At 51.0% G+C, this 24,019-nt stretch overlaps 1 protein-coding gene across 1 annotated transcript in view; it reads left to right on the top strand.

Moving 5' to 3' along the window:
- Positions 1 to 24,019, top strand: part of LOC140411296 (oxysterol-binding protein 1-like) — a 238,302-nt gene that overhangs the window by 28,529 nt on the left and 185,754 nt on the right. The window contains 2 exon segments of the mRNA XM_072500418.1: positions 17,969 to 18,177; positions 22,096 to 22,346. Of these exon segments, the coding sequence (XP_072356519.1) occupies positions 17,969 to 18,177; positions 22,096 to 22,346 (460 nt within the window).

Below are 24,019 nucleotides of genomic sequence, written 5' to 3'. Positions count from 1 at the left end.
GAGGGGGATTCACGAGAGGTGTTCAAAATCATCATTGAGGAAAAACCTGGTGCTGGCAAGACTGATTAAGTTCAGAACGGGGGGGGGGGGAGGGTAGAGAAAGTACACTTTTGTTTTGGGTAGTGAATTTTGACCCAGAAAGTGTTCTGAGGAAGTTGCTGGGTTCCGATTCGCCAGGATCTTTCAAAGGGAGAATGGAATCCTTACTCACCTGAGTGAGAACAAGACTTGAACCTTGGAGCTGGCACAGGCAGCAGCTGTGTGCTGGGTGGCCTCCAGGAACTGCTGAGGGACTTTGCACATCAACTTCCATCACCCCGGTGTCCAGAAACATTTCCGAGTCTCTGAAAGGGCTGCTACTTTGGGTAGCCCCCCTCTCCTTGTGTTTCCCCCCCTCTCCTTGTGTTTCCCCCCCTCTCCTTGTGTTTCCCCCCCTCTCCTTGTGTTTCCCCCCCTCTCCTTGTGTTTCCCCCCCTCTCCTTGTGTTTCCCCCCCTCTCCTTGTGTTTCCCCCCCTCTCCTTGTGTTTCCCCCCCTCTCCTTGTGTTTTCCCCCCCTCTCCTTGTGTTTCCCCCCCTCTCCTTGTGTTTTCCCCCCCTCTCCTTGTGTTTTCCCCCCCTCTCCTTGTGTTTCCCCCCCACCTTTCCTTGTGTTTCCCCCCCACCTTTCCTTGTGTTTCCCCCCCACCCCTTGTGTTTCCCCCCCTCTCCTAGTGTTTCCCCCCCTCTCCTAGTGTTTCCCCCCTCTCCTAGTGTTTCCCCCCCTCTCCTTGTGTCTCTCGGCTGGCAAGATACTGTGGATAATAATGATCTTTATTGTCACAAGTAGGCTTACATTATTAACACTGCAATGAAGGTACTGTGAAAATCCCCTCTTCGCCACACTCGGGCGCCTGTTCGGGTACACTGAGGGAGAATTCGGAATGTCCAAACTACCGAGCAGCGCGTCTTTCGGGATTAGTGGGAGGAAACGGCAACCCACGCAGACACGGGGAGAACGTGCAGACTCCGCACAGACAGTGACCCGAGCCGGGAATCGAACCCGGGACCCTGCCGCTGTGAACAACAGTGGTAATCACTGTGTTACCGTGCTGCCCATCAACCCGGTCCAACTCCACCCTTGTATCTATGTAGGGGGGGGGGGGGGGAGGCTGTGTGCACTGACCTGCCAAGTTCAAGGTGAGCTGTGTTTATTTCAAAGAGCTGTGTTTATTTCAAACAAGCCATTATCATTTCTCCCTTCCTCCCCCTCTTTCTCTTTCCCTCCCCCATCCCACCCTCCTAAGTTAACGGATGGCACTGGAGTCTCTCGGGCACCTTGCCTGGTGCTGCCTGGTACCAGCTGACGCCTATTGTGTGGTGCTTGGCCCAGTTAATGAACGAGACAGTTTTATAGCTTGAGAATTTGCCTTTAGCTTTCTGTGGGGTCCCGCCTCTCTGTCTCTCTCTCTCTCGCTCTCTCTCTAGCTCATTTTGCCTCTGCCACACTGTCAGTCTTTCTCTGCCTCCTTGTTGCTCTCTATGTCCACCCCCCCACTTCTATCACCGCCCCCCCCCCGATCTGTTTTGCCTTCTGCCTGCCTGACTGCTGTGTCAACATACGTTGTTTTTGCTTTAATTGCCTCAAGGTCAAAGGAGTGTTTACAACGCTGCCCTTTCGACCTCCTCCACTTGGCTGACTGCTGCTTTTGAGGAACAGCAGGTTGAGAGTTCACCCACCCGGTGTCCTCAGACATCACTTTTGTACACCCCAAATTACGATGACGGCCCTGCCCATCTCACCCTGTCACCCTGTCCAGAGAGGGAGTGCAGCACAGGTTCACCAGGATTGGCATGAGAGGAGAGAGTGGGTCAGCTGGGCCTATATTCATGGAGGATGGTGCACCTGTTGAATTCTCTACCATAGAAGGCAGTAGTGGTCAAATCACTTGACTATATTTAAACAGAAAGCATAGATTTCCAGACTCGAGTGGTGTCGAGCAGTAGAGGGAGTGACTGGGCGTGTGGTGTTGAGATAGTTCTCTCGTTCCCTCCCCCCCTCTCCTTGTGTTCCCCCCCTCTCCTTGTGTTCCCCCCCTCTCCTTGTGTTCCCCCCCTCTCCTTGTGTTCCCCCCCTCTCCTTGTGTTCCCCCCTCTCCTTGTGTTCCCCCCTCTCCTTGTGTTCCCCCCTCTCCTTGTGTTCCCCCCCTCTCCTTGTGTTCCCCCCCTCTCCTTGTGTTCCCCCCCTCTCCTTGTGTTCCCCCCTCTCCTTGTGTTCCCCCCTCTCCTTGTGTTCCCCCCTCTCCTTGTGTTCCCCCCTCTCCTTGTGTTCCCCCCTCTCCTTGTGTTCCCCCCTCTCCTTGTGTTCCCCCCTCTCCTTGTGTTCCCCCCTCTCCTTGTGTTCCCCCCCTCTCCTTGTGTTCCCCCCCTCTCCTTGTGTTCCCCCCCTCTCCTTGTGTTCCCCCCCTCTCCTTGTGTTCCCCCCCTCTCCTTGTGTTCCCCCCCTCTCCTTGTGTTCCCCCCCTCTCCTTGTGTTCCCCCCCTCTCCTTGTGTTCCCCCCCTCTCCTTGTGTTCCCCCCCTCTCCTTGTGTTCCCCCCCTCTCCTTGTGTTCCCCCCCTCTCCTTGTGTTCCCCCCCTCTCCTTGTGTTCCCCCCCTCTCCTTGTGTTCCCCCCCTCTCCTTGTGTTCCCCCCCTCTCCTTGTGTTCCCCCCCTCTCCTTGTGTTCCCCCCCTCTCCTTGTGTTCCCCCCCTCTCCTTGTGTTCCCCCCCTCTCCTTGTGTTCCCCCCCTCTCCTTGTGTTCCCCCCCTCTCCTTGTGTTCCCCCCCTCTCCTTGTGTTCCCCCCCTCTCCTTGTGTTCCCCCCCCTCTCCTTGTGTTCCCCCCCTCTCCTTGTGTTCCCCCCCTCTCCTTGTATTCCCCCCCTCTCCTTGTGTTCCCCCCCCTCTCCTTGTGTTCCCCCCCCTCTCCTTGTGTTCCCCCCCCTCTCCTTGTGTTCCCCCCCCCTCTCCTTGTGTTCCCCCCCCCTCTCCTTGTGTTCCCCCCCCTCTCCTTGTGTTCCCCCCCCTCTCCTTGTGTTCCCCCCCTCTCCTTGTGTTTCTCCCCCCCCCTCCTTGGTTTTTTCCCCCCTCTCCTTGGTTTTTACCCCCCTCTCTTTGTTTCCCCTGTTGCTAACTTTTGGTTGGCTCTTAAATGTTGCTCATTGTGTCTTTACTTTATTTGCTCTGTTTCTATAACCTTTGCTCTAGAGTCGCCAGGTATCGTTATGGTACCGCCACTACGTTCAAGTGCTAATCAATAACACAATACACCAGTTAGTACGTTTCAAATCAAAACACATTTATTATACACAGGCAATCACTACTCATGTATAAAACTCTACTTGCTAGACTATCTCTAACACTAAAAGGCCTATACTTGGCTTTGGAACTGACCCACCAGGTCAGGGGAACAAATGGCCTTTCATTCGATTCTGAGTCTGCAGGATTCAAAGCTGGTATAGACTGGTAGCTAGGAGCGCCAATCTCGTAGTGTGCGTTGACTGGAGACTTACTTGGTTGAGGTAGCTATTAGGCCGATCACGTTCAAGGGTTGTTTCGAGCTGTTGAGAGACCCTGCCAAGAAGGACGAATTGAACTTGGGGCTCTATTTTATAGTCCCCAGAGGCTTCGTGCCATTTGGGGTGGAACCCGTACCTGGTTCCAAGTGACTGGACTGAGTTCTGATCACTTGGATTGATTTCTCCAATACTGGAGCTGTTCCCTGATCGCTGGGTGGTCCCTAAGTGTCCGTTGGCCTTCCTTTGTCTTGGCTCCTGCTGGCGCCGAGGAGTCTGGCTTGGCTTTGTTTACTTTAACAGTTTCCAATTGTTCCCGGGGATTGCTCATCGATATGTAGATGGTTGTTAGTTTCAGTGCTGTCTGGGTTTCTGCAACTTCTAATACACAGGAAACTTTGCACCTGCTTGTTTCTCCTGCGTTGGCTGAATTTACCTGCATCCTTAGCGGATCTCCATTTTAAGTCGGGAAGTGGCCAACCCAGGTGGCTACACTCCCTCCCTGTGATCCCTAACGCGAAGCGTGAAGGATCACATAACTGCGTCGTCTTCACTCCCTGACCCAGGGAGCACTCTTCCATGCCCTCTACACTGACCATAACTATGCAAGACATTTTTTTTCACTGACAATTCTAAGTGGCGCTATGTCACAACAGGGACATGCATTACAACATTTTTAAAAATGGCACCTCTAACTATCTTCCATAAACTACACTCACTTAAACATCCAATCATACTAACTTCCGAACAATACAAAAACAATGGCAGCATTCACATTTCCCTCTGGCTTGGCGGTCAAGCACAGAGTTGTACAATCTCTCAGTTGTCTTTATTCACAAATGACGCAAAACGAATGTACTTTATTGTAGATCAAGGAGTTCGGGGGCCTGGTGAAAACCGAAAATAGGTGATCTCATCCTGTATACTGGGGTGTGAGAGCGGTAGGCTCTCCTTCGCCATTTTCTCATGCGGATAGTCTGCACGATGCTGCAGAATATCACCAATGCTAAAAGGGATTCAATTACATAAGAAAGGGAGTACCACGTTATAAACCTATCACACTGGGTGCTATGGGGAAGTGAATCATTGACGGCCGGGGGTGGTTGGGGTCAGGGGGTTCGCGTTTGCGCGTAACCGAATACAAATTATCGTGATAACGAAGAACACGTATGATGTCTTCATTGTTCTCTTCTCTTCCTTTTCGCCTCTTCTCTCTTCCTGGACCTTCAGGAATTCTGTGGATCAAGCATAGTTCTGTTACTATCTTGTTTAATATCTTGTACGTTAGCATATCTGTCTTTTCGTGCCAATTTCCCTTTATAATGGGTCACCATGTGTGACTCCCTCATTTTTTTTAAAACCGAAAGTTTGGACTCGACGTCTAAGAGAATACTGCCGTACTGCGAGCCGTCTCGCAGCCTGTGTGATTTACCATCCCAGTGTTTGAGGATGTAAATAGCATAGGGAAGCAACCATAGGTTGCTAAAACCAAACAAACAAATTTTGAATGTAACAAGCCAAAAATGGGGTGCGTATGGGCCGAGGCGGGCAAGATTTGGATGGAATCCCCGGGTAGGACGGTGATCAATGCCGTATGTGCTCTACCCGAGCGTAGCTGACCAGAGGGGGGTCCTCAGGCAGGGCGGAGATCAATGTCGCTTCTCCACTGCCTGAGCAACCGGCAAGAACGGGTAAGAATGTGGTCGTCGTGGGGGCTGCCTCTCGTGATTACCTTCGAATCAGGAGAGCAGTTATGATTGTTGTCTGCCGACAGACTAGTTCCTCAACTGTTGTCTGGGACAAACTAGATCCTCTAACAATTTTCTGTCGACAGACTAGTTCCTCTGAGCTATTGTCTGGGACAAACTTGTTCCATTCAAACAACACGTAACATTAACACTAATGAACAAACTTTCAACGAAAATGGTGCAGGTTCCATCAGAAAGGACACTGTTTCTCCCAAGCGGTTCCTTTGAATCATCATCTGGACACCTCCGTTATCAGTTGCGAACAGGGTCGCAAAGGGGTTCTCGTTTTGGGAGTCAGACTCCGTCGTCATCTTCTCCCGGATGCCATACTCTTGAGTGGATGAGGGTTGCTAAAGCTGCATGGTGTGTCTTGGGGTCCATCTCGTCATTTCGGACGAGCCTGTACGAATTGTCACGGTGCCAAATAGTTGTATCTAATTCTGTGGTGATGGAGCAAGGTCGTCATCGTAGGGCGGTGGTTTTTGGTGAGGTTTGTCAAGGAATGTGATCAGGAAGGGATCACTCGAATAGTGTTCAGATTCGCTGGGTGTGGGGCCTGTTGCCTGGGGATAGTGGGGAGGCGTGCTGTGGCTATCGTCTGTGTCACTGTCGCTGTCTGTGGGCGTTCCGGGGCAGGGTCTAGTGTTCGGGGGTGGAGTCGAGGTTGAGTCCGTGGATGGGGTGGACGTGTTGGGGGAGGGTAGGGATACGTTGGCTGTGGGCGGGGTGTGGTCTGCTGCGTCGAGCATGACGTGGTGTGTGTGGTTAGACTGTGTTCCATATGCCTTCAGCTGGTTAATATGGAACCACGCGGTCTTCCCGTTGGAGTACTTGATCTTATAAACGGAGGAGCTTACTTTGTCCGCAACGGAGTACGGACCCGAATACATAGGTGACAGGAACGTGCTGGGGTTGTAAATGGAGAGCATGACCTGCTGTCCTACATCAAACTCACTCGCATGCACTGTCTTGTCGAAACAGGCCTTGCTCTGTTTCTTCCTGGTGCCTAATTGTACTGCGGCTGCTAGCTGAGCTGTTTTTACAGTCTCTACTAGTTGTTTGACTGTGTTCTCGTGTGTGAGGGCCGTCACTTCGGGGCTGGTCAAGTCCTAATAAAAATTCTGTGCCTTTCATGGGGCGTCCGGTCATGAGTGTGTGTGGGGTGTAACCTGTGGATGTTGAAACAGTGTTACATAAAAACATTAGTGCAAAAGGGAGGACTGAATCCCAAGTGGTGTTGACTTCTTGGACCATTTTCCTGAGGGTTGCTTTTAGGGTCCGATTCATTCGCTCCACTATACCACTTGACTGGGGGTGGTATGCGATGTGGAATTTTTTGGTAATGCCAAATATCGTGAGGACGTTCTTCATGACGCGTCCCGTAAAATGGGAACCTTGGTCGGATTGAATGCTGTGGGGGAGTCCCCATCTCGTAAAGATGTGGTGGGTTAAAATCTTCGCTGTAGTCTTTGCCGTGTTTGTCCTAGATGGGAATGCTTCCACCCATTTCGTAAACGTGTCTATAACGACTAACACATACTTGTGACCATTCCTGCTAGGGGGCAATGGTCCTATAAAATCAATCTGGAGGTTAGTCCAGGGGCCATTAACGGGGCGGGTGTGGCTAAGCTGAGCTTTCTTCGCGTATCTGTCCGGATTGTTTTGGGCACAGATAAGGCAATTTTCCACAGTGCGTGCCATCTTCCTTTAAATTCGGCCACCATCAGAGCTGCCTGAGGTGGGCTGTAGTGGGGTCAATTCCCTGATGCCCATGACTATCATGGAACAAACAAATAAGCTGATTCCTGTCATGTTCAGGAACCACAAAGGGTGTCTCTTAAGATCATATCGTCATGTGTGGTCAGTGCATTTTTAAACCTATCGTATGAGGCTGGAAATTCTCCTTTTAAAATCTCCCTGAGATTCCTATCTTGCTTCTGGGCCTGCACTAAATCTTTGCTATTTGTCTGTGAGACCTGAACTGCATTCACTGGGGCGCTTTCGGGGGGGGGGGGGGGGGGTCCAAAAATGTCCATGTCTGGAACCTGCTTTAGCCAGTGCGTCGGCTTTTACATTTCCAGGCGGGGAGGAACGGTGGTGACTTCGTACTTTAATACCGAATGTCCTGTCCTGTGCTTTGTCCAAAATGTGCCGGAGCAATGGGACTGAAGGTAGGGGTTTTCCGTCCGCGGAAACAAATCCTCTTGCTTTCCACAGGGGTAGGAATTCTGTGAGGCTGTTACAGACATAGAGGCTGTCCTAGTATATGTCTGCTGGGCTGGGGAAGGAATCTGGGTGATCTACAATGTATGCAATGGCTGCTAGTTCTGCCGCCTACGCGCCTAAGTGCCCTGGCAGATTTAACGAGATTTTGTCTAGGGCGCGTCCCTGCGTGTCCTCAACATAGATGCCGCATTCTGCAATGTGCTTCCCTTTTAATATAGTGGAAGAACCATGCACACATATTCTCAAGGGTGCGCACGTGTCTGGGGGCTCTGGGGTGAACTACCTATCTTTCCGTGGGGTGTTTTTGTGATAAAGGGGCCTGTGTTGTGGTGCGGTGAGATGATTTCACATTCGTGGGGGGGTGCCTGGGTACTGAAGGTTATCGGCTAGGAAAGTGTGGGTCTTGGTCCTTTTAACAGTGATGTCCCGTCCCTGCAAAAGAAGGGTCCACCTGGCTGCTCTGATCTGGCTTACTGTACCGTCCTTAAGTCGTCCGTCTAGTAAATGTTGGGTGGGAGTGGTTCCGTGAGGATTGTGATGGGGTTTAGTCCAGTGATATATGAAAAGTATTGAACTGCCCAGAAAACTGCGAGCAGGTGCCTTTCACAGGCGGAAAATCCCTGCTCCACAGGATCTAAAAGTCTGGAGGCGTAAGCCATGGGTCTTAACTGTTCGTGCCGTTCCTGGAGGAGCACGGCCGAAAGGGTATGATCTGTGCTAGCTATCTCTATAGCATAGGGGGAAAGCGGGTCTGGAACCTGTAGTGCGGGGGCTGCAATGAGTGCGCGTTTTAAAGCATCTACAGCATGCGTGTGCTGCGGAAGCCATTCCTAAGGGGCTCCTTTAGGAGTTCCGAGAGGGGTGCTGCTTTGCTGGCGAAACCGTCAATGTTTCGGCAGTAGCCAACCAGTCCTAAAAATGACTGGAGGGCGGAAACATTCTGGGGAAGGGGCAATTTGACAATCGAGTCAATTCTTTTATGCTCGATCTTGCGTTTACCATGCGTGATAATCGTTCCCAAATATACCACTTTGTTTTCCAAAATTTGGGCCTTCTTGGGGCTCCCTTTACATCCAATTCGCTGTAGGAGTTCCAGGAGTTCGGACAGAAGCTCGATGTGCTCTGCCTTGGTGTCTGTCTGCAGTAATAGGTCGTCTACATACTGGACCAGACATTCGGGGCGAGAAAATTTTGATAAACCATTGGCCAGCTGTCGGTGGAAAATGGAGGGGGAGTTGTGGAAGGCATGTCCACGTGTACTGCTGACCTTTAAAAGTGAAGGCAAATTTGTACTGGCACGCTTTTGCCAATGGAATGGACCAGAATCCGTTACTGATGTCCAAAACCGTAAAATATCATGAGTTGATATCCCTGTTTGAGCATGGTCTCGGGACCTGTGGCTACCGTGGGGCTTGCGGGGGTGACTTTGTTGAGTTCCCAGTAATCGATGGTCAATTGCCATGATCCATCTGGGTTTCTCACTGGCCAAATCGGGGCATTATTAGTGGAGGCTACTGATCTAAGTACGCCTTGTTCTAATAAGCTATCAATAACTTTTGAGATTTCTCCCTCTGCCTCTTGGGGAAATCCATATTGCTTCTGGGGTCTAGGGTCAGGTCCTGTTATTTGAACTGGCCATCCTGCCGCAGTCATGTTTATGACTTGCAAATGCGGTTCTGTTTTTCTGTAGAATTGCCCTAACCGGTTTGTCTGCGCTAATCGTGGTCGGGTCAAACCAAAAATCGGCGACTGCGCTAATCTTATTAGCATACTCACCTACTGTCAGCGTTGCGGGGACTCTTGCTGACTTTGTCATTTTCCAGACACATTGATTTACTGGGTCAAATGATAGGTTGTGGGAGTTCATGAAATCGACGTCCAAAATGTGTTCTGCTGTGTAGGGCAGATCGACCAAAAACATGGGGTGTTTTGTTGTAATGTTACAAATTTGAATGGGTGCAGGGACTGTGATGTGTCCCTGTTGTGAGTGGCCTGTGAAGCTGCTGAGGGTGATTGTGGCTGTAGTGGGCCACATGTCTTTTTGGAACATACTGGAGGAATTAATTGTGGTGCGGGACCCTCCTGTGTCCCAGAGAAATTCGATGGGCTGTCCCCGTATTTTCGCTGAAACGACTGGTCGGCCGGACCTACCCCAAAGGGTGTCGCAGACCCAGCTGGGGGAGCCCGAACACCGTCAGTCAGTTCCGTTCATGTCTGTCTGGTCTGAACGGGTGCTTACACTATGTATGGGCTCTGTCCTATTCTTATTCAGAGTGCCTGCCTGCTGGGCTCTCTGTGGCTTTCGTGGGGCATTGCATTCTCGTGCAAAGTGACCTAATTGTCCACAGTTGTAACACTCCTGTGATTTCTGTGGGTGGCTGTGCCTGCCTTCGTTCACCCATGCGGAGTTCTGGTGCGCTTTAACTGCTTGAATATCTGCCTCTGCCTGCTGTTCTTTGTGTTTTCTAATCGCTGGTTTGTTGTGGACAGATTGCTCCCAGGAGCGGGACAACCTTTTTAAAACCCACTTTTCGTTGTGCGTTTCTTCCGAGGGGTCATAATTAGTACAAGCGTTTTGTCCTGCCTCTGTGGCATGGTAGATAAGGGTGCGGGTCCATTTGGCCATGACGTCTGGGGACAAATGGGCGCAGTCTAAGTTTCCGAAAACTGCTGTAAAATGGATCCACAGGCGTCCAGCAAACGCTGTGGGGTGTTCTGTTTTCTTCTGCCTGCACTTATTCAGGCCTTCTACTGGGTCACCTCTGTTATAACCGATTGCGTCTAGGATCGGCATGTGCATCTCTGCAAGGGTGCCTCCTCCTACATTCTGTGGGTCGGGAAGGGCTGCTACAACTGAAGGGCCTAAGCTTAAAACTGAGAGCTTCCCTTGCTCACGCTCATCCAGGCCGTACATGGTCGCCTGCTACTTCACTCTAGCAAAGAAGTGGTGGGGTCTGAGGTGGGGAGGAACGGTGTGATCTATTCGCACGCGTCCCGTAATTGGGTCACGGTTAAGGGGGTGGTGTAAAGGAATTCCGCGTCTCTGTCCGATGTGACGGTGCGGTGGGTAGTTACTGGATTCGTGGGTGCCTGATCTATCTGCTCTGTGGGGGGGTTAGGGTGCTTTTCTCCTTTGGGGCTTTCCTTGCGCACATGTTCCCTGTACATATCTATGCATGGTTTTGTTTAGTTCTTGCCAATCAGGGCCGTCTTCTTCATCTAATTGAGATCCAAAGGTGCTTTGAAACCCATTTTGCACTGAAAGCAAAGACTTCAGTTCCGCAATCTGCTTCCGGCAATTGCATGATCCACTGAGCTTTGTCTGTGCTCCGTGGTGGCAGCATGGAGTGCTCTTAACACTGCTTTTTGATCGCTGCACTGCCTTTGCAATGCCTCTAGCTTTTTCTCTGTCTCTTTACCAGGACTGTACGTTGCGTGTCCTGATAGGCCTTATCGTATTGGGTTTGGAAGCTGCTCAGATGCGCTAGACCAGACTGGTGTGCCCTTTTGGCATCATCCACCTCTCCGTCCTTCCTTCTCTAGTCTATATTCTCCCTCTCGATCTCACTAACGTCGACCTTGCTCATTCGATGTCTCTCTTCTATCTCTTTGCGGAGTGTCCGAACGACCTCCTCTGTGCGTCGCAATTGTGCCAGACAGGACACGATTGCCATCGGCTTGCGAGCTTTCCCTTAGCTCTTCTTATGGATTTCGCTCAGGTTCTCCCACCAAGTATGTCCTATACTCCCGGGACCTGTTTCCTCATTTGAACAAAAGTCACTCCAAAGGGGCCATCCCTTCCCTTTGAGGTACCTTCTAATATCAACTTCCCAAACGGGACACTGCTGGTCGCTGCGACCACAAATTCTTGAGGGTTCATGAGGCGTTCCATTGCCTTCATTGCCATTTTTCCTATCTGAATGGTCTCTTTTAAAATTTGGAACGAGGGGTACTAAGGCAGTGCTGTAAACACTGGTACGGCGTTCACTAATTTCTGGAATACAAACTCCCGACAGTTTTTCGCAACAAAATCTATCAGTTTTACCTTATAGCCCTGTTAGTTACGCATGCATTAACACGCTTCCAAATTATGAGGATTGATCAGAACTGCTTGAACACTTGTTAATTTTTCTGTTTCCAATTGGATTCTCAATTCAAATTCTGGGTTCTCCCAGAGTGGTTAGGCCACTTCTAAGTCGGGTCCCGGCGGAGTCGCCAGTAAATGTTGCTAACTTTTGGTTGGTTCTTAAATGTTGCTCATTGTGTCTTTTGCTTAATTTGCTCTGTTTGTATAACCTTTGCTCTAGAGTCGCCAGGTATCTTTATGATACCGCCACGAGGTTCAAGTGCTGATCAATAACTCAATACACCAGTTAGTACATTTCAAATCAAAACACATTTATTATACACAGGCAATCACTACTCATGTATAAACTCTACATACTAGACTATCTCTAACACTAAAAGGCCTATACTTAGCTTTGGAACTGGCCCACCAGGTCAGGGGAACAAATGGCCTTTCGTTCGATTCTGAGTCTGCAGGATTCAAAGCTGTATGGACTGATAGCTAGGAGCGCCAATCTCGTAGTGTGCGTTGACTGGAGACTTACTTGGTTGGTGCAGCTACTAGGCAGGTCACTGTCCAGGGTTATTTCGAGCTGCTGAGAGACCCTGCCAAGGAGGACGAATTGAACTTGGGGACTCTACTTTATAGTCCCCAGGGGCTTCGCGCCGTTCGGGACAAATTCCGTACCTGGTTCCAAGTGATTGGACTGAGTTCTGATCACTTGGATCGATTTCTCCAATACTGGAGCTGATCGCTGTGAGGTCCCTAAGTGTCCGTTGGCCTTCCTTTCTCTTGGCTCCTGCTGGTGCCGAGGAGTCTGGCTTGGCTTTGTTTACTTTAACTGTTTCCAATTGTTCCCGGGGATTGCTCATCGATATGTAGATGGTTATTAGTTTCAGGGCTGTCTGGGTTTCTGCAACTTCTAATACACAGGAAACTTTGCACCTGCTTGTTTCTCCTGCGTTGGCTGAATTTCCCTGCATCCTTAGCGGATCTCCATTTTAAGTCGGGAAGTGGCCAACCCAAGTGGCTACACCCCCTCTCCATGTTTCCCCCCCCTCTCCATGTTTCCCCCCTCTCCATGTTTCCCCCCTCTCCATGTTTCCCCCCTCTCCATGTTTCCCCCCTCTCCATGTTTCCCCCCTCTCCATGTTTCCCCCCTCTCCATGTTTCCCCCCTCTCCACGTTTCTCCCCCCCACGTTTCCCCCCTCTCCACGTTTCCCCCCCTCTCCACGTTTCCCCCCCTCCACGTTTCCCCCCCCTCTCCACGTTTCCCCCCCCTCGCCACGTTTCCCCCCTCCTCTCCACGTTTCCCCCCTCCTCTCCACGTTTCCCCCCTCCTCTCCACGTTTCCCCCCTCCTCTCCACGTTTCCCCCCTCCTCTCCACGTTTCCCCCCCTCCTCTCCACGTTTCCCCCCTCCTCTCCACGTTTCCCCCCTCCTCTCCACGTTTCCCCCCTCCTCTCCACGTTTCCCCCCTCCTCTCCACGTTTCCCCCCTCCTCTCCACGTTTCCCCCCTCCTCTCCACGTTTCCCCCCTCCTCTCCACGTTTCCCCCCTCCTCTCCACGTTTCCCCCCTCCTCTCCACGTTTCCCCCCTCCTCTCCACGTTTCCCCCCTCCTCTCCACGTTTCCCCCCTCCTCTCCACGTTTCCCCCCTCCTCTCCACGTTTCCCCCCTCCTCTCCACGTTTCCCCCCTCCTCTCCACGTTTCCCCCCTCCTCTCCACGTTTCCCCCCTCCTCTCCACGTTTCCCCCCTCCTCTCCACGTTTCCCCCCTCCTCTCCACGTTTCCCCCCTCCTCTCCACGTTTCCCCCCTCCTCTCCACGTTTCCCCCCTCCTCTCCACGTTTCCCCCCTCCTCTCCACGTTTCCCCCCTCCTCTCCACGTTTCCCCCCTCCTCTCCACGTTTCCCCCCTCCTCTCCACGTTTCCCCCCTCCTCTCCACGTTTCCCCCCTCCTCTCCACGTTTCCCCCCTCCTCTCCACGTTTCCCCCCTCCTCTCCACGTTTCCCCCCTCCTCTCCACGTTTCCCCCCTCCTCTCCACGTTTCCCCCCTCCTCTCCACGTTTCCCCCCTCCTCTCCACGTTTCCCCCCTCCTCTCCACGTTTCCCCCCCTCCTCTCCACGTTTCCCCCCCTCCTCTCCACGTTTCCCCCCCTCCTCTCCACGTTTCCCCCCTCCTCTCCACGTTTCCCCCCCCTCCTCTCCACGTTTCCCCCCTCCTCTCCACGTTTCCCCCCCTCCTCTCCACGTTTCCCCCCTCCTCTCCACGTTTCCCCCCCTCCCCCCTCCTCTCCATGTTTCCCCCCCCTCTCCATGTTTCCCCCTCTCCATGTTTCCCCCTCCCCCCTCCTCTCCACGTTTCCCCCCTCCTCTCCACGTTTCCCCCCTCCTCTCCACGTTTCCCCCCTCCTCTCCACGTTTCCCCCCTCCTCTCCACGTTTCCCCCCTCCTCTCCACGTTTCCCCCCTCCTCTCCACGTTTCCCCCCTCCTCTCCACGTTTCCCCCCTCCTCTCCACGTTTCCCCCCCTCCTCTCCACGTTTCCCCCCCTCCTCTCCACGTTTCCCCCCTCCTCTCCACGTTTCCCCCCCTCCTCTCCACGTTTCCCCCCCTCCTCTCCACGTTTCCCCCCCTCCTCTCCACGTTTCCCCCCCTCCTCTCCACGTTTCCCCCCCTCCCCCCTCCTCTCCATGTTTCCCCCCCCCCTCTCCATGTTTCCCCCCCTCCCCCCTCCTCTCCACGTTTACCCCCCCCCTCTCCACGTTTACCCCCCCCCTCTCCACGTTTTCCCCCCTCCTCTCCACGTTTCCCCCCTCCTCTCCACGTTTCCCCCCTCCTCTCCACGTTTACCCCCCCCCTCTCCATGTTTACCCCCCCCTCTCCATGTTCCCCCCCCCCCCCCTCTCCATGTTTCCCCCCTCCTCTCCGGTACTACTCCAGAACAGGTGATGGAAAGCACTTGTGAAGGGACCGAGTGAGATGGAGGACCGGGCACTGCTGGTCATGAGTGCAGTTGGGGAGGAACATGACCACCCTGGTGGGAAGGTTGTGGCATTGAAGGAGGTTGCAGAGATTGGCTTGGTTTCTTTTTTCTTTCGCAGCGCTCGAGAACTAAAGTACTGAGCACTGCTTGCCGGAGATGGGATGGGATCCAAAGAACAAAGAATTACAGCACAGGAACAGGCCCTTCGGCCCTCCAGGCCTGTGCCGACCATGCTGTCCGTCTAAACTAAAATCTTCTACACTTTCGTGGTCTGTATCCCTCTATTCCCATCCTATTCGTGTATTTGTCAAGATGCCCCTTAAACGTCACTATCATCCCTGCTTCCACCACCACCTCCGGTAGCGAGTTCCAGGCACCCACTACCCTCTGCGTAAAATAACTTGCCTCGTACATCTACTCTAAACCTTGCCCCTTGCACCTTAAACCTCTGCCCCCTACTAATTGACCCCTCTACCCTGGGGAAAAGTCTCTGACTATCCACTCTGTCTATGCCCCTCATAATTATGTAGACCTCTATCAGGTCGCCCCTCAACCGCCTTTGTTCCAATGAGAGCAAACCAAGTTTATTCAACCTCTCCTCAACTAATGCCGTCCATACCAGGCAACATCCTGGTAAATCTCTTCTGCACTCTCTCTAAAGCCTCCACATCCTTCTGGTAGCGTGGCAACCAGAATTGGTGTGGCCGAACTAAGGTTCTATCCAGCTGCAACATGACTTGCCAATTTTTATAATCAATGCCCCGGCCAATGAAGGCAAGCATGCCGTATGCCTTCTTTACTACCTTCTCCACCTGTGTTGCCCCTTTCAGTGACCTGTGGACCTGTACACCTCGATCTCTCTGACTGTCAATACTCTTGAGGGTTCTACCATTCACTGTATATTCCCTACCTGCATTAGACCTTACAAAATGCATGACCTCACATTTGTCCTGATTAAACTCCATCTGCCATCTCTCCGCCCAAGTCTCCAAACAATCTAAATCCTGCTGTATCCTCTGACAGTCCTCATCGCTATCCGCAATTCCACCAACCTTTGTGTCGTCTGCAAACTTAGTAATCAGACCAGTTGCATTTCCTCCAAATCATTTATATATACTACGAACAGCAAAGGTCTCAGCACTGACCCCTGTGGAATACCACTAGTCTCAACCCTCCAATCAGAAAAGCACCCTTCCATTGCTACTCTCTGACTTCTATGACCTAGCCAGTTCTGTATCTATCTTGCCAGCTCACCTCTGATCCTGTGTGACTTCACCTTCTCTACCAATCTGCCATGAGGAGCTTGTCAACGGTCTTACTGAAGTCCATATAGACAACATCCACTGCCCTACCTGCATCAATCATCTTTGTGACTGCCTCAAAAAAAACTCTATCAAGTTAGTGAGGCACGACCTCCCCTTCACAAAACTGTGCTGCCTCTCGCTAATACGACCCCTTGCTTCCAAATGGGAGTAGATCCTGTCTCGAAGAATTCTCTCCAGTAATTTCCCTACCACTGACATAAGGCTCACCGGCCTGTAGTTCCCTGGATTATCCTTGCTACCCTTCTTAAACAGAGGAACAACATTGGCTATTCTCCAGTCCTCCAGGACACCACCTGAAGACAGTGAGGATCCAAAGATTTCTGTCAAGGCCTCAGTAATTTCCTCTCTAGCCTCCTTCAGTATTGTGCGGTAAATCCCATCAGGCCCTGGGAACTTATCCACCTTAATATTTTTCAAGACGCCCAACCCCTCGTCTTTTTGGATCTCAATGTGATCCAGGCTGTCTACACACCCTTCTCCAGACTCTACATCCGCCAATTCCTTCTCTGGTGAATACTAATGCAAAGTATTCATTTAGTACATCGCCCATTTCCTCTGGCTCCACACATAGATTCCCTTGCCTATCCTTCAGTGGGCCAACCCTTTCCCTGGCTCCCTCTTGCTTTTTATGTACGTGTAAAAAGCCTTGGGATTTTCCTTAACCCTATTGGCCAATGACTTTTCGTGACCCCTTCTAGCCCTCCTGACTCCTTGCTTAAGTTCCTTCCTACTTTCCTTATATTCCACACAGGCTTCGTCTGTTCCCAGCCTTCTAGCCCTGACAAATGCCTCCTTTTTCTTTTTGACGAGGCCTACAATATCCCTCGTTATCCAAGGATCGCGAAATTTGCCGTATTTATCCTTCTTCCGCACAGGAACATGCCGGTCCTGAATTCCTTTCAACTGCCATTTGAAAGCCTCCCACATGACCGATGTTGATTTACCCCCAATCTAGGTTCTTCAGTACCCGCCTAATGTTGTTATAATTAGCCTTCCCCCAATTTAAAACATCACCCTAGGACCACTCTTATCTTTGTCCACCAGCACTTTAAAACTTACTGAATTGTGGTCACTGTTCCCGCTACCCGTTCTGAGACATCCTGGACCCTGGCACCAGGGAGGCAACATACCATCCTGGAGTCTCTTTCACGTGACACAAGCGCCTATCTGTGCCCCTGACTATAGAGTCCCCTATGACTATTGCTCTTCTGCGCTTTGACCCTCCCAGCTGAACATCAGAGCCAGCTGTAGTGCCACTGCTCTGGCAGCTGCTGTTTTCCCCTGATAGGCTATCCCCCCCTGACAGAATCCAATGGGGTATACCTGTTCGCGAAGGGGACAACCACAGGGGATTCCTGCCCCTTCTGGTGGTCACCCATTTCTCTGCCTCCACCTTGGGTGTGCCCACATTTATATAACTTCTACCTATGACGCTTTCCGCCACCTGCATGCTCCAAAGTGCATCCACCTGCTGCTCCAAACGAACCATGCGGTCTGTGAGGAGCTCCAATTGGGTGCACTTTCTGCAGATGTAGCCATCTTGCCGAGATGCGAGGGGTCAAAGAGCCACTATTGGAAGAAAAGCAGGAGAGTTCTCGTCGCTGACCTGGCCCCAACATTTGCCCCTCAATTAAATCCCTGAAGGAAGGGTCACCTGTTAGTTATCACGTAGCTGTGGAATCTTGCTTTACACAATTTGGATGCTGTGTTTTGTGCCGTCTCCACACATGAAAAAGTGGTGGATAGGGTGTGATCAAGTGGGCTACTCTGTATTGAATGTTGTTGCCTCTTTTCTGGTTCGTTTTGAGGTTCTGTGTTTTAATTTGCACCCTGAAGCTGCTCAAACTCCCTCGAGTACATCATTTGTTAATCCTCTGGGGACTTGCATTTTCTCGACGAAGCAAAGACTTTGCTTGTTCAGCCCTTCCCAATGGGAAAAGGTGTCTGTGACCCATCCCAGCAATAAATGGGGAACGTGTGCCTTGGATTGGTTGCATAGCAGGTGCAGATTTCTTAACTGTACTTTCTCTCTCTCTCTCTCTCTCTCTCTCTCCGCCTCCCTCTCTTCACTCTGACCCAAGGACCCAGGCGGAGATGGGCCACACGTGCCGTGGGACGATAAACCTCGCCACTGCCAACATCACCGTGGAGGACTCGTGCAACTTCATCATCTCCAACGGTGGAGCTCAGACCTACCACCTGAAGGCTAGCTCGGAGGTGGAGAGGCAGCGCTGGATCACCGCCCTAGAACTGGCCAAGGCCAAGGCCGTCAAGATGCAGGCGGAGTCAGGTAGGAGGTGGTGGGGCGGGCAATGAGGTTAACTGTCTACGGGCACAGTGTTACACTGACCCAGGGCATTGGGGGATGCCCGAGGGGAGATGTAGGAACAGGAGTAGGCCTTCAACCCTGCTGCCATTCAATGAAATTATGGCTGATCTGTGGCCCATATCCCTTAATATCTTTCCTCAACAAAACATTTTCAAATTTAAAATGAACAACTGATCGAGCATGAATTGCCATTTGTGGGAGAGAATTCCAAACCCTTCCCACCCTTTTGTGTGTACACGTGCTCCCTAACATCTCTCCTGAACGGTCTGGCCCTATTTTGTAGATTAAGCCCCCCCTTAGTTCTAGAATCTCCAACCAATGGGAAGGTTTATCTTCATATACCGTGCCTTTTCCTGTTAATATGTTGGAGACTTTGATCAGATCACCCCTCAACCTTCCAGCAAAAAAGAGCACAATTTGTGTAATCTCTCCTCATACGTGAACCTCTGTAGTCCAGGTATCATTTTTGTAAACCTACTTTGCAGTCCCTCCAAGGCTAATCTATCCTTCTGAAGGTGTGCTGCCCAGATCTGCTCACCATCTGCCAAGTGGGGTCTAACCAGGGATTTGTAAAGCTGCAGCATAACTTCTGTCTCTTCCAGTCCCTCACAGTAGCAACGGGCAGCACGGTAGCACAGTGGTTAACTCAATTGTTTCACAGCTCCAGGGTCCCAGGTTCAATTCCGGGCTTGGGTCACTGTCTGTGCGGAGTCTGCACATCCTCCCCGTGTGTGTGTGGGTTTCCTCCGGGTGCTCCGGTTTCCTCCCACAGTCCAAAGATGTGCGGGTTAGGTGGATTGGCCATGATAAATTGCCCTTCGTGTCCAAAATTGCCCTTGGTGTTAAGTGGGGTTACTGGGTTATGGTCTTAGGGTGGAGGTGTGGGCTTGGGTAGGGTGCTCTTTTCAAGAGCCGGTGCAGACTTGATGGGCCGAATGGCCTCCTTCTGCACTGTAAATTCTATCTATGACATATCAAGGCCAGCATTCCATTAGCCTTTTTGCTTATTTTCTGCACTTGTTCGTGGTACGTTGAAAATCTATGCACCTGAACTCCCAGATCTCTTTGGACATCCACTGAATTTGGCTTCATACCATCTAGAAAGTACCCTGATCTATCCTTTTTGATCCAAAATGGATCACCTCTCACACACTTATTTTGAATTCCACCTGCCACAGATTTGCCCATTCACCTCGTCTATCAAAACCCTTTGTAATCTTATGCTGTCATCTGCACTGTCTGCAATGCCACCCAATTTTGTATCATCGGCATAGTTGTATGCTGTAATTTGCCCTCATTTCCGTTGTCTTCTCCCTTAGTTAGCAGTCTCTGATGGGGAACTTTTAGCTGAAAGTCCATATAAACAATGTCCATCGACACTCAAAGGTTCGTCTGGCATGACCTGCCTGGCATTAATCCAAGCTGGCTCTGAATGATTGACAATTTTCCAGATTTTCAGTTGCCCCCTCCTTGATTAGACGCCAACAGTTTCCCCACAACAGATGTTGGGCAAACTGGTCTGTAATTCGCTGGTTTTCCTCTTTCGCCCTTAAAAAGCGGAGCGACAGTGGCGATTTTCCAATCCTGAGAGACGATTATAATCTGAAAGATTATAGTTGGGGCATCTACAATCTGCTTCCCTACTTCCTTTAACACCCTCCGGAAACCATCAGGTCCTGGGGAAATTTGTCACTCTAGTTTCCTTAATTTCTTCATTTCATTCATTTCCTCATTATCGGTGTTTTACTCCTTAATTCTTGTCCTCGGTCCACTATAATGTCTTTGGGACTTCGATACGTCAGAGTCTTTTTCTGCTGTAAATACTGAGGCAACGTAATTATTCAACAGGCCTGCCATTTCCCCGCACTCACTGACAGTACCTCCCCACTCTCAGTCTTTAACATTGCTCCTCACCACCCGCTTTCTCTTTATGTAACTATAAAACCGCTTATTGATTTTGATCACCCTTGCAAGTTTCCTTTCATAATCCCTTTTCGTAGCTCTTGTGCTTTGTGGCTCTTTGCTGGTCTTTGTATTGTTCCCATTCGGCCGGATCGGTCATGTTTTTGCATTTCTGTCAGCCCTTTCTCTCCGTTTTATGCTGTCCCTTTATCTTCCGTTGTCCGTGGCTGTCTTTTCTGTGAAGTGGAGCATTTCCCCCTCGGGGATATAAATTCGTTCTGTTTTGTGTTAAATGTTTCTTTAAATATCCTCCACTATTCCTCAGTACTTTTACCCATGAGCAGATTTCCCCAGTTTACTGAGGACTGTTTCCGTCTCAGCTCATTAAAGTCAGCCTTCCCGAAATGTCAAATTCTTGCGGCTGATTTGTGCTTTTTACTTTCAAGCTTTATATCGAACTCGATCGTGTTATGATCGCTTTTCACGCACAATTAGGTTACTACTTAAATCTGGCTCATTACTCATTAAATCCGATATTGCTTGTTGTCTTGCATCCGTATTGATGTGGGAAATTGTCCCCAACACTCTAGCAATTCACTATCTTTTTGACAGGTGCCTGACTGCCTCTCCCAACTATGTTAAAATCCCTCATTATTGGTTCTGTGCCGTTGCGACGCACATGCCTAATTTTTGCATTCTAGCACTTCCAAGTTGCTACCAGGCGCAGATACACAACTTTACTGTTCTTAAGGTCCACCCACTAGCGCTCCAGCGGATGCTCTCCCCTTATATCCCCGCTCACCAATGAACTGATTCTGTTTCTAATCAGTAAGGCTCTTTCCCCACAGACCCCCCCCCCAATACCCCTGCCATTTTCTCTATCCATCCTGTAAACCCTATAACCTGCAATGTTAAGTTCCCAGTCCTGACCATCCTGCCGAACTTGTGTCTGCAGCTCACTGAATTTATTCCTTACACTGCATGCATTTGTATAAAGAACTCTTATGTGGGCCATACACTCCAACCTGCCTCTCAGCACTTGATTCACCCGTTTATTATTTCTCTCTTATGCCCTGTTAGCCACAATATATTGGGATGGATTTTTTAAATTTAATACATTTAGTGTACCCACTTAGATTTTGTTCCAATTAAGGGGCAATTTCGAGTGGCCAATCCACTTGATCTGCACATCTTTGGGTTGTGGGGGCGAAACCCACGCAGACACGGGGAGAATGTGCAAACTCCACACAGTGATCCGGGGCCGGGATCGAACCTGGGTCCTCGGCGCTGTTGGCAGCACTGAGCCACCTTGCTGCCTGTGATGCAATAAATTTACTGTCCCAGGAGAGGAGGTGAAGTGAGCACCGAATGAGGCACTGGATATTTGGTAATGGTTGGATAACTTGTGGCAATGCAAATGAAGCTTTAATCGCCCTAGATGGGTGTAATTGATTCATCTGATCTCCTTCTCTTCTCCGAAACACCCGGACGAAACCCTGGGCAGCACGGTAGCACAGTGGTTAGCACTGTTGCTTCACAGCTCCAGGGTCCCAGGTTCGATTCCCGGCTTGGGTCACTGTCTGTGCGGAGTCTGCACGTTCTCCCCCGCGTGTGCGTGGGTTTCCTCCGGGTGCTCCGGTTTCCTCCCACAGTCCAAAGGTGTGCAGGTTAGGTGGATTGGCCATTCTAAATTGCCCTTGGTGTCCAAAATTGCCCTTGGTGTTGGGTGGGGTTACTGGGTTATGGGGACAGGGTGGAGGTGTGGGCTTGGGTAGGGTGCTCTTTCCAAGAGCCGGTGCAGACTGGATGGGCCAAGTGGCCTCCTGTACTGTGAAACCCACAGACACAGGAGGAATGTACAAATTCTGGCTGAAGGCGATTGAAGAATAGATCTCTGCCCCCCCACCCAGCCAGCCCCCCAGCGAAGATTGTGGCCTAACTCTCCCTCTTATTTGATGTTCTCCTTTTTTTTTGAAGATGACTCTGCAGATGAGGAGCCAGCCTCCCAGACAGACAAAACAGAAGTGCAGAACACGCTTCGGATTCTCACCAGCAAGGTGGAGGATCTTTCGACTTGCAATGACCTCATCGCCAAGCACGGCACCGCCTTACAGCGCTCGCTGAGCGAGCTGGAGAACCTCAAGCTGCCTCCTGAGAGCTCCGAGAAGATTAAACAAGTCAACGAGCGAGCCACACTCTTCCGCATCACCTCCAACGCCATGATCAACGTGAGCCAATGCGTGGCCATCTGCCAACATTACTGTATCGTTGTGACTGACACACTAAACCCTCACCCCCACCATCGCGTTACTGACTGCTACTACTGCCCATTTGAACTCCCTCACACTGTCACACATTGATACCCCTCCCCAACACTCTGTTACTGACTATCTCTACTGATGTTAATCCAGCTCTCTCACACTGTCACTCAGTAACCCCTCTCCCACAGCACCCAGTGTTACTGACTGTATCTCTACTGATGTTAATCCAGCTCCCTCACACTGTCACTCAGTAACCCCTCTCCCCCCAGCACCCTGTGTTACTGACTGTATCTCTACTGATGTTAATCCAGCTCCCTCACACTCACTCAGTAACCCCTCTCCCCCAGCACCCTGTGTTACTGACTGTATCTCTACTGATGTTAATCCAGCTCCCTCACACTCACTTAGTAACCCCTCTCCCCCCAGCACCCTGTTACTGACTGTATCTCTACTGATGTTAATCCAGCTCTCTCACACTGTCACTCAGTAACCCCTCTCCCCCAGCACCCTGTGTTACTGACTGTGTCTCTACTGATGTTAATCCAGCTCCCTCATTGTCACTCAGTAACCCCTCTCCCCCAGCAACCTGTGTTACTGACTGTATCTCTACTGATGTTAATCCCGCTCCCTCACACTGTCACTCAGTAACCCCTCTCCCCCAGCACCCTGTGTTACTGACTGTATCTGTACTGATGTTAATCCAGCTCCCCCTCACTGTCACTCAGTAACCCCTCTCCCCCCAGCACCTTGTGTTACTGACTGTATCTCTACTGATGTTAATCCAGCTCCCTCACACTGTCACTCAGTAACCCCTCTCCCCCCAGCACCTTGTGTTACTGACTGTATCTCTACTGATGTTAATCCAGCTCCCTCACACTGACACTCAGTAACCCCTCTCCCCCAGCACCCTCTGTTACTGACTGTATCTGTACTGATGTTAATCCAGCTCCCTCACACTGACACTCAGTAACCCCTCTCCCACAGCACCCAGTGTTACTGACTGTATCTCTACTGATGTTAATCCAGCTCCCTCACACTGTCACTCAGTAACCCCTCTCCCCCCAGCACCCTGTGTTACTGACTGTATCTCTACTGATGTTAATCCAGCTCCCTCACACTGTCACTCAGTAACCCCTCTCCCCCAGCACCCTGTGTTACTGACTGTATCTCTACTGATGTTAATCCAGCTCCCTCACACTCACTTAGTAACCCCTCTCCCCCCAGCACCCTGTTACTGACTGTATCTCTACTGATGTTAATCCAGCTCTCTCACACTGTCACTCAGTAACCCCTCTCCCCCAGCACCCTGTGTTACTGACTGTGTCTCTACTGATGTTAATCCAGCTCCCTCATTGTCACTCAGTAACCCCTCTCCCCCAGCAACCTGTGTTACTGACTGTATCTCTACTGATGTTAATCCCGCTCCCTCACACTGTCACTCAGTAACCCCTCTCCCCCAGCACCCTGTGTTACTGACTGTATCTGTACTGATGTTAATCCAGCTCCCCCTCACTGTCACTCAGTAACCCCTCTCCCCCCAGCACCTTGTGTTACTGACTGTATCTCTACTGATGTTAATCCAGCTCCCTCACACTGTCACTCAGTAACCCCTCTCCCCCCAGCACCTTGTGTTACTGACT

The sequence above is a fragment of the Scyliorhinus torazame genome, chromosome 4 (assembly GCF_047496885.1).
Source record: "Scyliorhinus torazame isolate Kashiwa2021f chromosome 4, sScyTor2.1, whole genome shotgun sequence".
Classification (NCBI taxonomy): Eukaryota; Metazoa; Chordata; class Chondrichthyes; order Carcharhiniformes; family Scyliorhinidae; genus Scyliorhinus; species Scyliorhinus torazame.
The sequence above is the reverse complement of the archived record's forward strand: the minus strand, read 5'-3'. Positions and strand labels throughout refer to the sequence as shown.